At 43.4% G+C, this 14,042-nt stretch overlaps 1 protein-coding gene across 1 annotated transcript; it reads right to left on the reverse strand.

Annotated features, from left to right (window-relative positions):
• Positions 1-1,080: 1,080 nt before the first annotated feature.
• On the reverse strand, positions 1,081-2,224 carry adoa (2-aminoethanethiol (cysteamine) dioxygenase a). Its single transcript, XM_047032562.1, has one exon. It carries the CDS (start codon positions 1,946-1,948, stop codon positions 1,190-1,192), a length of 759 nt encoding a protein of 252 aa, XP_046888518.1. The 5' UTR covers positions 1,949-2,224; the 3' UTR covers positions 1,081-1,189.
• Between the last annotated feature and the right edge of the window lie 11,818 nt (positions 2,225-14,042).

The raw sequence follows: 14,042 nt of genomic DNA on the forward strand, positions 1-14,042 counted from the left end.
CTATGAAGAGGCACTAAACTGGAAGTTCGCCCTCATGGATAATTTACCATATAAAGACCCGCAAGAACCAACTGCATCACACAAAAAATGTAAAAAGAAAAATTAAGGACCTGTCTCATTGATATATATACATGTTAGCTGATAACGTGAGAAACCTCTGTCTTTACATCTTTGTATAGTGTGTCTTGTAGCTAAGTGAACATCAGAGCCAGATAGAACTGAGGAGTATTGAGTGGCATAACACATCAACTTCACCATCTCTTTCAACACTTTGACTTCTTTGTTGCAACTGCACCACTTGCCATAGGCTTTACTGACACTGGCAACTATGATCAACTGGAACTATAACTTGAGTTATTTGCCTGATAATCATGTACAATTCCACATAATTCATTCAGCATAATGATGCTTATGGCTGCAAATTATTCATCTGTTTCAATGAAACACAATGTAAAATAATGTTTTCTGGGTTTTGAGTTGTGTTGGGTGATCAATTTTCATAACGTAATCTCCTCTTTATACTCGGTCTCTGTGTTTTTTGATGACCACACTGACCCCAAATGTATTGCCTGACAGGAAGAGATAAAGATGAAGGCTTCAAGTTGTTTAGATGAAAGACCACATCTGCTTTATTGCTTTACATACATTCAGAAACACTGAACAAGAGACATGAATGATAAAAGCAGCTGTGATGTTGTCACAATGGTTCTTCAGATTTGTTCAATCAATAAGTTTCATTGTAAAGTCATCATGGCTGGAATACACAGTAACCTTATCTATGGGGCTATGTCCTGGGATAGAATAACACATGGTTTTGTTTTAAATAAATTAAGCACAATATAGGCCAATGGTATATAGGTAGTGTGCACTTTTGGGTCATTGTTAATGTTTAGAAAGCTTTATAAGTAGACATTCAATATTCAAATGAGGCAGATATAGGAATTTTAGTAACAGGCATTGACGTAAATATTTAAGCGAGTTTGTGTTACGCCTCACACTATACAAGAATGTCTGCGTGAAGCACAACGTGGAATTATGAATCAAGTCAAGATGCGTAAAATTGTCTCCAATGCGTAATCGCGTCCTAGCCATTCTATCTCGTACTCAATTGAGGAAGATATAGTCGTGTGTATTTAACTCTGTGTCCCGTCAACGCTAACGGGAATTTCGTCCAGGTGATATCATCTGATTAGATAGACACCGCGGGGCCAGGGTATGGTTCACCACCACACCAGAAATCCTCGGGTTGTGGGATTTCAAGTAACCACATCTCCTCCCCCTCTTCGTGTTGTTCTAACTTCTTGTCTGTACCTACAACTGTCTGTAACACTTTGTAGTAATGGCAGTCCCTCCCATCGTCCGGGTCGTAAGGTGGTGCCAGAATATCAAGAAAGGCTGCAGGTCCCTCCACTGCGTCTATCTGATGCAAGTTGTCCTGCTCAGGGGTCAGGATACACGGACCGCTGTCTTCTGAGTATTCACCAGTAGACCGGAGGATCGACCGCCTCAAAGAGTCGTTCTGGAAAGCAGGCAAAGGGGGGTCGAACTGTGTATCATTCTCTGTGTCTGGCGGTTTCTCCAACTTGTCAAAACACCGTATACTGACTTTACCGTACAAAACTTTTAACATCCCGTTCATCCCCGGGTGGTCGTGTAACGGAATAGACGCCCCGCTTTTCAGAAGAAAAACCCCCATACTGAAGGCGTCAGTCTCGCAGATATGCATGTACGTGACCAGCGGAGTACGGTCCGGTTTGCTGTCTGTCGATTGCCTAGGAGCAATGTTTAGATCCGCAGCCCTGATTTCAGTGAGGAGGCTGACAAGATTACCTTGACCGTCCAAAAGCATCTTGTTGTCCCCAATAGCGGACGCGTTAAAGTTTTTAAACGTGACATATGCTTGCCTGGCTATCTTCTGGATAAGAGAGTCCTTACTATTCCGTGGCATTTTGCAGATGGAAAAATCGTACTCCTGTTTTTACTAGGTACCCCCGTAGATTTCGGACGTTGAAATGACCGTGCTGATAATAGGCTACTTAATACGTTCCAAGAGTTTTGCAAAAAGTTTATCACTTTTATAAGAGATCAGGATCAGAGTAAACCTCCGTCTAAATTTATGAGGTAATATATTCCATGTCTATAAAATATGCCTTTACCGCCAGAGAATACGCTCGATCCACGGTCATTTCCACCCTATCTGATCACGTCCGCAGCGCTTGCGTACAAAAAACAGGGCAGTTTGGAAGTTGAAGTTTATTAAAAAACTTTGAAACTGGATTGGCCCCTCAAAAACACAAATCATCAACTGTGTAATGTCAAATAATATTTAAAAATGTATTCTATGATTAATAAAATATGTAATACCATCCTAAAACGTTTTTCTTTGAGAGGCTAAACAATTCTACAATGTAATGGCACTACAACTCCCACATACTTGACAGCTTCCGGAGAACAGGCGAGGGGAAGGCAATACAGGCCGTTGAACTCAACCCCCCTCCCCTCCCCCATCCTTGTTGAAAGACAGCATCTGATAACTGCACCTCATCCACTCTTTTTATTGAATACATTGTTTTTAGGTCAAGTTTGTTCACTTGAGAGGCTTATTTATTGTCTCAATGTTTGTGAATGAACTGAGAAACCACAGAGAAAAATAAGAGGTATTTAGGAAGTAAAGTTAGGATATATAGTGCCTGTCTTTTGCTAGTTGTCTAGGCTACTCTATAGCTCCTTTCGTCCTCTGATTACCATCCGATTTAGGAGGGTAAATTGGTGTTGTTTTCCAGAGAGGAGGAGGAGGTGAAAAGGAATGTTGATTATCTTCCGCCTTCCTCTTCTTGTCTTCTTCTTCCTCTTCATCCAGCCCCAGTTCTATAGCAGGCTGCTGGGCTGAGGGCCTTGGTAGTAAACATGGGCTGAGTATGGATCAGAGTAGCACACTCCAAACCTCTGCAGAGTTGCTTTTATGCATGAGTTGCACAAAGACCACCATCCCTCTTGAGAAATAATGAGGCCATCTCATTTACTACAAACACAGGCCGTCCACGCCAGCTGGACTGTGCATGCTTGGGGAACACTTCCGCCAGGGTTCATTCAATCATGCCTTTCTTACTGCTCATGGAAGGAGATGGAGATCAGTTTATTGGACACATGTATTAACAACAACAGCCACTGTCTTTAAACCACACCTGAAGAAACAGAAAAATATACCTAATTGATGGAAATAGAAGGTTAATGGCATGTTTTTGGGCCTTTTCAATTACTTTCACTTCAACCTCTTTCATGATTTTGTATTACTTTGCTTACAGACAATTGGTTGAATGGAAATTTTGATTGTTTGCTTTGTGATGAGCGTTATGTGTATCTGGTGTACAGTATATGCATAAAAACAAGCAATTGCATTTCCTTCAGGTTTCCTGTCAACAGCACCTGTCTGAGAAATCCGACTGCAATCTCAACTCATCTGAAATGCTGAGGGCCTCACAGTAGAGTGGATTCCGGTCACTATATTTTCTTTCTCTCAGATTAACTCCCAGTCATCTGAAATCAATCCCCAACAGCTCATGTCTGTAAAATAAATACAACATTATCTGCTGCTGATTAAAAATGTGCATGACTAACATTTTACAGAAGTCAAGAAGAAGAGAGAAGGGCTTTATACTTCTTCTCTGAGTTCCAGAGCCAAGACTTCTGAATGGTCAGAGTTATCCCTTTGTGTTCTAGAATCAGAATGTCGGAACAATGAGACAATCTGACCACTCATTATGGGTACAGTCAACGTCCCTTTTGTTGTAGTCAATGCACAGCCTGTTCTGTATCATCATTGTTATGATTTGCAATGTATTCTAATGTTCCATCTCTACAGTTCTTTATTCTGGCCCCTGACTACCAGTGTTCACACAAGAGGAGGCTGAAGAGCGAGATTGTGAAAGGGAAAGAGAGGACACTGTTGTTTGAAGAACGCTAACAATTTCCAACGATGAAAATTCATAAGTTGGCCACAGGCTGGGGCGAAAATGTCTGCATAACTTTGGCGAAATGCAAATGTTTGTTCTTTACGTTGAAAAAGGTGAACTTTCTGTGAAAGGTCTCCTCTGTGATTCTTTTGGAAAAAATTGCTGTGATGTAAACTTGTTTGACCTCAGTCATGTCCTAACATTGTCTCAGAAATGTTCCCTTGTTAAAGCTGCAATAGGTAACATAAAATAAATTAAAATATGAGTAACAGTGCCCCCAAATCTTGTCTTCACTTACATGCTTTCCTCCACCTCAAGTTTGATTGGCAGTGGTTTGACAAAGTAAGCCAAGAAGGAAAGCCTACCACATCAGAGCCGCCAAGGTTGCTAAACAACTCTTGGAAAAATCTTACCTATTATATCTTTAATAAAATGAAAAATACGAAAACCAATTAGGAAAGAAATAGTAGATAATGAAGTTATTATATGTGCACAGACAGTACGTGTAAGTATTTGAGAATCTAAGCCTTCTTAAAGAGGCAGATAGTTCCACAGTTGAGGGGTGGAGCAGAAGGCCTGGTACCCCATCGACACCAGGTGATCTGCGGTTGTGAAGGAGGAAACAGTTTCTTGACCTGAGGGGGTGGGAGGGGTTATGGGGTGAGATGAATTCTTTGAAGTAGGGGGACGCTGTTCAACAACAATGTTTTACTAATAGATTGAAAGATACTATTTTAACTCAGTTTACTGTTGTATCAAATATAATACATATTATGGTTTGTACTGCTAAAGGTCAAGCCAAGCAGATACCAGCCTGCACAAAATAATATGCTGTGTATATGGATTCTCTCTCCTTGCATACTTCTTGCAAGAGAGACAGGACACCCGTCAGGGGACTCGAGGAACTAAATCAGCTACAATGTAATCACATAACAATTGCAAATTCAGTGACGCAGTGACACATCCTTAAGAAGTAACAGTTGGTCCGTCAAAGTTATCAGCATTAAGTCTTAGAAAGTTTATTGTGATTTTACAGTTCAAGAGGAGATGGATTATACGAGCAACTGAGAGCCAGTCTAGAGGATGGATAGCTACTCCAGCACTTCAATTGGTCTCATTATTTCCAGATGAAGTTGTCCTCAGAGGCTGTGGGGTTTTGGGCAACAGGTTGACAACAATGTTAACATCCCATCTATCATGTGGACCATATGAAGCTGTGTCTTTTACGCCTGACCTACCAACCCAAACCGTCGTTTCAGGTATCCGAGATGAGGAAGGATGATAGAGAAAGGTGGAGTCAAATTTAAAAAGTGTTTTCCACCACTGCTTTAGAACACCGTGAGGCTGACAGTGGTGGGTCAGTGATACAGTAGTTGTCTTGCCACAGCCAATAAACAACATTCATTCTGGGGCGCAGTTTTCAGAATGTTTTTTTTGGGTGGCAGAACGACTCCATACATCATACCTGCTGTTACGATGATTTGTTGAAAGAAACTGATAAATTATATAAAAATATCTTTGGACATTCAAACTCACAGTTGTGTAGGTGCCTTGGTCTTTCACAATGTTTTTTTTAAATAGGTATGCCCTTAAGAGAACAGGTCTCATTGCTATAATGATGGAAAGCAGCCAGCCACTGAAAGGTATTACTCACTAAAATTGATGTAATAATAGAGATACTTGTAGGATCTCCACAAGTTAATTGCTGCATTAATTTTCCATCCAGGGTTTCTGTGTCTTTCATGTAGTCACTTAGAGCCGGCAAGAGATGCATATTTTACACCATGATGACGTCTCTATCCGAGACCCACGTGTCTGTCTGTAGAATAGAACGTGTGTCTACAATAGAATGATGCTTGAATGGCATCAGCACCCATTTACATACACTGGTAAACACACATGTTGAAGTGTTTATCCGCAATGCAAACATTTAAGTTTAGTTCAGTGAGGCTGAGTGATGGTCTGTATGTGTGAAGATGCTGACCATCTGCTTCTTTCTATTCAGTGTCTAAATAAAGTGCCTTGAAAACTCAGATTAACCGATTATTTAGATTTAGTTAATGAATCCCCAAATCTGTTCGCAATAGTTTGAGCATAAGAAGTTACTGATAACAAGCCAATGTAACATGTAGCTAGTTAGTCCTCTTACAGAGTGTTAGAAAGGAGAAGAGGAGCAAAGGGTGGCTGGGGGGAGGTATGACTAGTTAGAGTGTGCTCAGTGACAGTGAAGGTCCCCATTGCCATGCTAATGTCCCCCTTGTCGTCTAGCGGGGGGCTGTGGGTCTGGCCCTGTCAAGGTGGACAGACAAGAAGGTCTTGGGTGGGGGAGACCGGGGGATTGGTACAGAAGGGTAGGCAAAAATGGGGGGGGAGGGGGTAGCTGGAGGGAGGGGAGGGGGTGGTGTGGGGTAGGTGGAGTGAGGGGAGGGCAGGGAGGCAGGAAGACCCCCCTCTCCCAACCAGGGGGCCTTCAACCTTTAGTGTTGAAATGATGTACGAGACAGCGTCTCCTTTGGAGCCCGAGGTGAGCTCCACGGAGTGGCTAATGTGGGAGAAAACCCTGTCCCCATAATGGAGACTGATCACCCGCGTCCTGTCTCCCGGGCTTTGTCCCCAACCAAGATTGAGATGGCGCCCCTCTTATGAGGGACCTCATCCCGCTGGCGGCTCACGTCTGGTGGGGCGCGCTGGCCCTCGACGGAGGCCTGACAGGCCTTGACACCCAGAGATGGGTGATGCTGACGGGAGACACTCTGCCTCCTTTGTGGGCCGCCCATCACTGGAGGTGCCTGGCGGTCTCCAGTTCCTCCCTGGTATGGGTAAGCATTCCTAGCATTTCCCCTATGCATTCATATCCTAGGTGTGGAGCGGCTGGGGCATGAGGGAGGAGGAGAGGGAGAGGAAGGGTGAAAGAGAGGAAGGGATGGAAAAAGGAAGAATGAGAGGAAGGGAGGTAGAGGACATCTGGTGGTGATGTCTTGATGGAAGTTGTCCTTCTTTCTCTCTGATAGGACAATTCAAAGCTGGAGTCATGTGTGTGTGTATGTATGAATCAATGAGTGGGAACATGAGTAAGTAACTGAGAGTAAATATGTAACGTGCACTGTGTGTGCATGTGAGCAATATAACGTGTGTCTGTACAGTAAATATGTGCGTGTGTACACGTGTATCAGGAAAGTGATTGTGACTGTCTCACAGGAAGTACATCTTCTTGCCTTCTTTCAACGCTGATCCCAGCTACACCTCCGCTTTGTTCTGGTCGTTCAGTGAAGGAGCGGTCGGTGTGTGTGAATACCAACTAACAGGACAAAGAGAGAAGAGACAGAGACAGCTCGGAGAAGCTGAATCACATCCTGTCCTCATTACCCTCACAGAATAACACATGCAGAAAAGGGATACATCCACGGACAAACCAGGAATACATTAATACATTATCTATAATCTACTTGAGAAGCTGTGTAAAGAAGCAAGGTCCAATAGATCAAACAAGCTGCCATTATCAACATCTAGGTGTAAATGACTGATGATGAATCAGTCGAGACTGATGACCTAGCAATATACATGTAGGGGTTGCCCCTCTCATGGAAACCTCATTCTGTAGGACACCATGCTGTATATGTGTATCGTGTTTGTGTGTAAAGTAGTTTGAGTTGTATGTTTTAAATTACACCAACAACTCTGTTATTTAAGTCTATATTGATTACATGCATCAAAGTGGTTCATTGTCATCTATATGTATTGGAAAATTATATATATACAAACCACCTCCATGAGGACACACACACAGCTGTCTGTGATACATGTTCAAACATCCCTTATGTTCTGACTAACACAGTGTTAGAGTTTAAGGGCAGTTACGGATAATTGTGTAATCCCTCCTACTCATTTCTTACAAATCACATGTATGACATGAGATAGCAAATAAAGAAAAGATCAACAAAGACCAACAATATCAAGTCATTGGGGAAGAGAATGATTGGGGGGGGGGGGAATCCCAGTGCCCTTTGAAACAGAGATGTGAAACTTGAGTGGACTCATGGGTAAGCGTGGGCCCTGGTCTTTTTAGGTTGAACATAACCTCACTCTGGAAATCAAGCTTTTCAATAATGAGTAATGGAGAAAAGATAACAAAATCAGAGGAAAAAGGAAGGTGAAGCTCACTTTGTTTAGTCAAGAAGAGAATTGCCCTCGGAAACTTAAGGACACAGTCATCATGATATGACAACCGACAAAAACCTCTTGACATCACAAGGCACCAGATGAAGACCAATGTTTATTTTTGGTCAACAGAAATATTTTTGGTCCACTTAGACAAATATAGCTTATGGCATATGCTCAACCAAGAAGACAGATGACATTTGCATGCAAATGACAGCTAGTAGTGGCTAGTATGTTGTGTTGTGCTGGTCCTGGAGCATGACCTTGTGGATAACTCTGGATGACAGGCTGATTATTGTTTTTGAAAAATAGGTATCAAGGTAGATATTGAGTAAAACACTTGTTTTTGCTTCTTCGATTGACAGACTAGTTTCATTGAATAAAATAGCCACTACGACAGTTAGAAATGACTTGCCGCTTGTTCATCGATTGGGCTAAACCTGCAGCCAGACGCAACGATGCGTAACATCAAGAAGTTGGAAATCCTATTCAACTCTCTCTCTCTCCATCTCTCACTATGACTCTCTCTCCCTTTCTCTCCATCTCAATTCCTCTCTCTGGTAATAAAGGTCCATCCTCAGATGACTGATCATTCCACCACACTGACACAGTGGTGAAAGTGGCCCAATTCATCTGCTCAGCTCCTGTCACTTTGTAGATGGAGGTGTATGTGTGTGTTTGTGTGTGTGTGTGTGTGTGTGCATGTGTGTTTCGGTAATCTTTTTTTGTTCAAAATGTGTGTATGTGTGTGCATGTGAGTGTGATGGGATACGGGGGCAGACTTTCTTTTCCGTGACAAAACAGTTTGATTTTTCCCAGAAGGACTCCTCCTGTGTTCTCTCCAGTCCTGAATGAGCTGCTGTGAGCCAGCTTCCTTTCACAGGATGCGTTCTAACACATTAATGTTCTCTCAGGGAACACTGATCTTCAGGAAACAGAAGACTCACAAATGTAAATTGTAGGAATGGCTTTTAGTACTCATATGACTGACATTATGATACATCCCACATCACATTAGATGAAGAATAACTGATGACTGGGAGAGTAAATTGAAAACTGGATTATAGTCAATATCATGTCCATTGTTCAAAAGGTAGAACACCGTTTTTAATAAGATTAATTTTGAAACGTGTCTGATTTAGTTTGTGGTGGTCCTGTGCAGCTGGCCAGCCAGCCAACCAACCAGCCGACCAGCCAACCAGCCAGCCAGCCAGTCAGCCAACAAACCAACCAGTCAGCCAACCAACCAGTCAGTCAGCCAGCAAGCCAAACAGCCCACCAGCCAACCAGCCAATCAGCCAACAAGCCAAACAGCTGGCCAACCAGCCAGCCAGTCAGCCAACCAACCAGCCAACCAGACAGTCAGCCAGCAAGCCAACCAGCCCACCAGCCAACAAGCCAAACAGCTGGCCAACCAACCAGACAGACAGACACACAGCCAACCAGCCCACCAGCCAACCAGCCAACCACCCAGTCAGTCAACCAGCCAGTCAGCCAGCAAGCCAACCAGCCCACCAGCCCACCCGCCAACCAGCCAGTCAGCCAGCAAGCCAACCAGCCCACCAGCCAACCAGCCAACCACCCAGTCAGCCAACCAGCCAACAAGCCAAACAGCCGGCCGGCCAGTCAGCCGGCCGGCCAATTAGTCAGTCAGTCAGTCAGTCAGTTACTCAGTCAGTCCACAGGGCATATGCAGGAAACTGTTCTTGTTTTATGTGCACAACACACATACTCTTATTCCCCAAAGACCGAGAAATACTTGGCAACAGTCCTACAGTACAACAATGTGACTCTTTTCACACTGTTTCCACATCTGAGGAAGAATCCAGAAGACGGCAGGCAGCTTGCACGTCTCACATGTTTCCTTTTTGTTTATCCTCCAAATATATCACCATTTACAGTACTTGTATCAACTGAGATACATTTAGACAGATTTAAAAACAAGTTGTAGTTATTAGTAAAAAAAGAATGCAATTCTGTTTTCCTTAGGCGTTTATCATCTCAGAAACGTGTTGGATGCTTGTCAAGTATGGTCAAACTGGCTGAGAACACTACCCCTTTTATGTACAAAGTCCTGTGTGTCTGACCCAACCTAACTGCGATGTAATGGATTATGACAAAGAACTGGAACTTACTTACGTAAACTAAATGACAATCAACTGTGGAATAGTCCACCTGTGGACTACATTTTCTTTGCAAAACCTTGGTTGACATTGATGCATAGAGATACAATTCTATACAGCGGAAGTGGATGGGTGAGAGTATACTCAAATTTCACTCAGCACTTTGAGCTTGATGAACATTTGACTTTCCACTTCCTGTCCTGAAGAAAACTGAACAAAGAAAGTGTATCAAAAAGGTAGAACATAGATGGTGAGTGGGACCATGACAATGATATTTAATGAAAGTCAAGACTGATAAATGTTATGGCTTTGTCAAGATTTTTTATTCTCTATAGAAACCTAATGCTTAATACCAGTGATACTTGTCTAGCCAGAGGCCAGCTGTACTGTAAGACAAAGTGTACAGATTGATACCAGATCTCACAAGACTGCCTTCCCTCCGTTGTTCCTACGCACTGAACTTCAGAGAGGGTAGGTCACAGGAGCCCACACGGCATGCGCTTGGCCTGTGCTGGATGAGCCACACACAAAAACTTTCACACTCCCAGGCCAGGCCTTAGAGAGAGATGGGGGACTAGGTTGCTGAGCTTGTCTAGATCTGAACCTAGGTCATGCCGCAGGGTGAGATGGGGGATCACTGTTGAAGCACTTCGGGCTTCTAGATCTGATCCCAGGTCGGTCTCCAGGGTTAGCTGGGACGGGGGAAGGAGACCTGCCTGCCCGTGTATCTGTCAGATTGTTTAGTTACACTAACATTGTTCCCAAACTGTTGATTTAAACCTCAGCTACGTTACAGACACACTCACACACATGTACACACACACACACACACACATGTACACACACACGCATGTACCATTATTTGCACCTTTTTTCAAAGGACAAAAAGTCAATTTGTGTGTGTACCTACATCAACAACTATGAAAATGACCAGAAACACATATTTTAAATCTCGAGCCAAACGTCTCGTAATGTGAGAGATCCTGCTGCTGATCCGACACACAGGGTGACCTGCAGGTGAAGAGCGCCCTGCGACCCAGCAGTGCCCACGTGCACACAGGGGTGGTGTTCTGAGGTGGGGAGTGATGACACTGGAAGGCAGGAGAGGCTCCAGAGTAGCAGTTAGTATTCCATTACTTCCTGAGGTGGAAGCAAACCCACACGTCTGAAAACTGGAGCTTGAGAGAGAGAGAGAGAGAGAGAGAGAGAGAGAGAGAGAGAGAGAGAGAGAGAGAGAGAGAGAGAGAGAGAGAGAGAGAGAGAGAGAGAGAGAGAGAGAGAGAGAGAGAGAGGGAGAGAGAGAGAGGGAGAGGGAAGGCGAGGGAGGGGAAATATAATGAGAGAGTGTGAGGTGTTGTATATAGGTATTGTTAACTTGCTACCCTCAGGCCATCAATTTACAAGGTATTGTGTTTGTGTGCCTCTCAGGGATTTGCACTTAACTTACAGTGTATGTTTAAGAATAAATCTGAAAACAAAAGAATGGAAAATGCATTGTTCATAATCATCTGAGGATTATGCTGTGATCTGGAAAACACATGTCGGGAAATCTGTGTGCGGGGAAAAGTACACTTGCTCTCAAATGTTGACCATAGAGTTGAACACACTATAAACAAAACAAAAACTGAAAACAAAGCGGTTTTAACCAGCATCCATGCTGCCTGTTTCCCCTCTCTCTGTCTCTCCCTGTCTTGTTCTCTCTCATTCTCTCTCTCTCCTCTCTCTCTCTCTCTCTCTCCTCTCTCTCTCTCTCTCATCTCTCTCTCTCTCTCCTCTCTCTCTCTCTCTCTCTCTCTCTCTCTCTCTCTCTCTCTCCCTTTATCTCTTTAAGATGTGTGTGTCCTTTGCTTAGCAACAGCCCTCTTTTACCCAGAAAGCCACAGAGATTACCTCTTTTACACAGAAAAGCCACAGAGACAAACAGCCCTTCCTCTCTCTCTCTCTCTCTCTCTCTCTCTCTCTCTCATCTCTCTCTCTCTCCTCATCTCTCTCTCTCTCTCTCTCTCTCTCTCTCTCTCTCTCTCTCTTCTTTCTCTCTCTCTCGCTCTCTCTCTCTCTACTCTCTCTCTCTCTCTCTCTCTCTCTCTCTCTCTCTCTCTCTCTCTCTCTCTCTCTCTCTTTCTCTCATGGTGAATTTATGATAGTTTAGGACAAGCTGACCGCTCCAGACCTCCCGTTCATCCGTCCATCCACTCTAGTTCTCACCATTCAAAACCATTAGTAATTGTTGATATTGACATTGGTGATTCATATTGGCGCTGCTCCAACAGATGTCCTAAACATAACAAATACACACAATAACATCAATCTTTTTTTAATGGACTAACAGAAAAGACCATCTTTGTAGAAGTTTCAACCTTTCAACAGACAGATATTTCTTGCTTGCTGAAGTCAACTTACAAGCATCACACACACCTTAGGACCTGAGATATCAACATCCAGAGTCTGGTGCTCCTACAAGACTGAAGAGACATGTCCGGGAGGGGTTTTACTGTAACAGTAGCTGCACATTCAGTCCAAAATGTTATGTTTTCACATGTACTTCATGGGAAAAAGTCTGTATCAAACGATGGGACTTGAATCCTGAATCATATTGTAGACAAAGTGCTGAACTGTTATCTTTACAGACATCGTCAGATTAATAGTCGATCTAGAAGTAGCATCAAAAAGTGTGGTTTGTGAGTTATGTGTCAGTTCCTTTTGATATTGTGTGTGTGGGAGGCCCATCCACTTAAAAAGTAGGACTACATTTATAAAAACAATATAGAACTGTTAATATCTTTTGAACCTTTCATACTTCTCTCTCAGATCTCTTTTATGGGTTACCCCCCCTCCCTCCTTCGCCCACACGCACATACACACTGATGCAGAAATGCACCCGACGCTCATGCACGTGTGCTCATGCACATGCAGGCAGTTGCAGGATGACTCAGAGGAGGCAAGATCTTTGACTATTGGGAGAAAACAGGATTCCATTTCCTAAGAATGCTGTGGAAAGAGTTGTTTTGTTTCATCAAGAGTTGAGTCAACTGAAAGCCAAAGTTGTATTTAGACTCTCCTCTCCCCGCCTACCCCTTGCCTCTCCTTTCCTCGCCTCTCCTCTCCTCAACATCAAACACTGAATAGAACCTTGTCTCTTTTGGCTGTCAGCATTATCACCTAAGTGTAAAAAAGCCTTCCAGATGAGCCTTCTTAGAGTTAAGACAGTATGAAGAACCTGTGTGATTGTCCCTCTCGGATGGGCAGGCTCCCCTGAGACTGGTCCTCTTGATGCTCATTTCCTGGTCAGACGGTTCACTGACAAAAATCCACCTGCCCTCATGCGTACATCTCCATGGCAAACATAAACCTGAGATAATTACAGTCTATTATCATAGAGGCTCATCACAAAAAAAGCAAGCTTGCTCTTGCCTCTCTTTTCCACTTTCTTTTCCTTTCCTTTCCTTTACTGCCTTCTCTCTCCAATCTCTACTCCTCTCTATTCTTCTCTCCTCTACACTTTTTTACTTTGTCTTACTCTCACCTCCTCTCTATTTGATCTTTCATCCTGTTCCTCTCTCCTCTCTTCCAAAATCTGCTTCTCTCTTCTCAAAAGCTTTCAGGTTTTTTTTGGGAGGAAAGAAAACTTCACACATTCCACTTCAACAACACACAATACAGCTTTTCCCAATAAACGTGTAACAGCCTAGATGAGAGTTTGCAACCGACCAAATAGTTCCCACACTGGTTTCACTCCTAGATGATTGTCTCGGGGCGCCATCTTGTGAATCAATGGCAGCACTGCACCTGAGGTCAGGAAAGTAGGGTC

Source organism: Hypomesus transpacificus, chromosome 13 (assembly GCF_021917145.1).
Source record: "Hypomesus transpacificus isolate Combined female chromosome 13, fHypTra1, whole genome shotgun sequence".
In the NCBI taxonomy this organism is placed as follows: Eukaryota; Metazoa; Chordata; class Actinopteri; order Osmeriformes; family Osmeridae; genus Hypomesus; species Hypomesus transpacificus.

Coding starts and splice junctions, on each gene's coding strand:
- adoa (XM_047032562.1), bottom strand. CDS start 1,948: ATGCCACGGAATAGTAAGGACTCTCTTATCCAGAAGATAGCCAGGCAA.